At 41.4% G+C, this 1,000-nt stretch overlaps 1 protein-coding gene across 1 annotated transcript in view; it reads right to left on the bottom strand.

The window, feature by feature from the left end:
• The window catches only part of PP2D1 (protein phosphatase 2C like domain containing 1), a gene marked incomplete at its 5' end in the record, with an annotated part of 5,206 nt that extends 4,428 nt beyond the window's left edge, over window positions 1-778 (bottom strand). The window contains 3 exon segments of the mRNA XM_057381668.1: window positions 69-113; window positions 116-207; window positions 408-778. Coding sequence (XP_057237651.1) covers window positions 69-113; window positions 116-207; window positions 408-778 — 508 coding nt within the window.
• Window positions 779-1,000: the final 222 nt, after the last annotated feature.

The raw sequence follows: 1,000 nt of genomic DNA, 5'->3' as shown, positions 1-1,000 counted from the left end.
TTTTTTTTTTTTTCACTTTTTTTTAATTGGGTGAAGGAATACTTAATCCTGGTGTGGAATATACATACCTAAAAGAGTAATGTGCAGTAGCCCAGCAGCACCTGGGCTGGACTAATGGACTATGTGTGTTTTTTTTCAGAATGTTTTCTTCCATCCCTAGTGCCGTCCATCTCTTTGCTAGGACTTATTTTTACCACTGAGCAGCCACTCTAGTGAACTTTGGAAACCTCATTCCCTCCCAGTTGTAAAAATCTGCATTCTCTAAAAGGACTTGGCACACACTTTCATAAGGACTGGTCTCCTCATTGCCTGGTTCTTTTTCCCTGTAATCAGCCTTGATTACTGTGGCAAAAAAAAAAAAAAAAAAAAAAAAAAAAAAAAAAAAAAGAAATAAAAAAAACCCAAACCCTAGGATTTGCTCTGTGTCATTAATATTTTCATAGGAGGAATCTATCTGAGCAAGCTGGTCAAAAAATGGAAGCTTTGCTGTAATTTTTTCTGTAGTTGTCACACTATGACAGCCATCAAGATTMTCCAGAAAACATGTATCTGACCTACTTTCGTGGTTGTCCAGCACAATAAACCTGTCTTCCACATCTTCCTGCCACGTGGAATTTTTATCTTGGCAAATTAGTAATGCTTTTATTAAAGGATTATTTACTTTCTTGGAAGTACCAGGATTGTTGATATTGGCAAGGTTGCAATGTGGTGGACGAGTGGGATTATCCACAAGGAATTCAAGTGAATAATGCATCTTCTGCCTGTGTGTCTCAGAGAATTTAGCAGTTTAGAATTTAGGTCCTGCAAGGAYCTGACTCCAGTCGGCACCAGCCTCTCTGCCCATCCTCCAGCCGGAGCTCGTATCTTCCCCCTGTCCCCACGTACCTCCGTGTTTCCCACTTCAGCTCCCTGCTCTGGTCTCCCCCATCAGCTCCATCCCTCTCACCTCAYTCTGTGTCTGCAATGCTATTGCCAGGTCTGGCAGCTGCTAAAAAGCCAA

Source organism: Malurus melanocephalus, unplaced genomic scaffold (assembly GCF_030028575.1).
Source record: "Malurus melanocephalus ecotype Western Australia unplaced genomic scaffold, MMel_1.1 scaffold_521, whole genome shotgun sequence".
Lineage (NCBI taxonomy): Eukaryota > Metazoa > Chordata > Aves > Passeriformes > Maluridae > Malurus > Malurus melanocephalus.
This window is presented reverse-complemented; position numbering and strand designations above follow the sequence as displayed.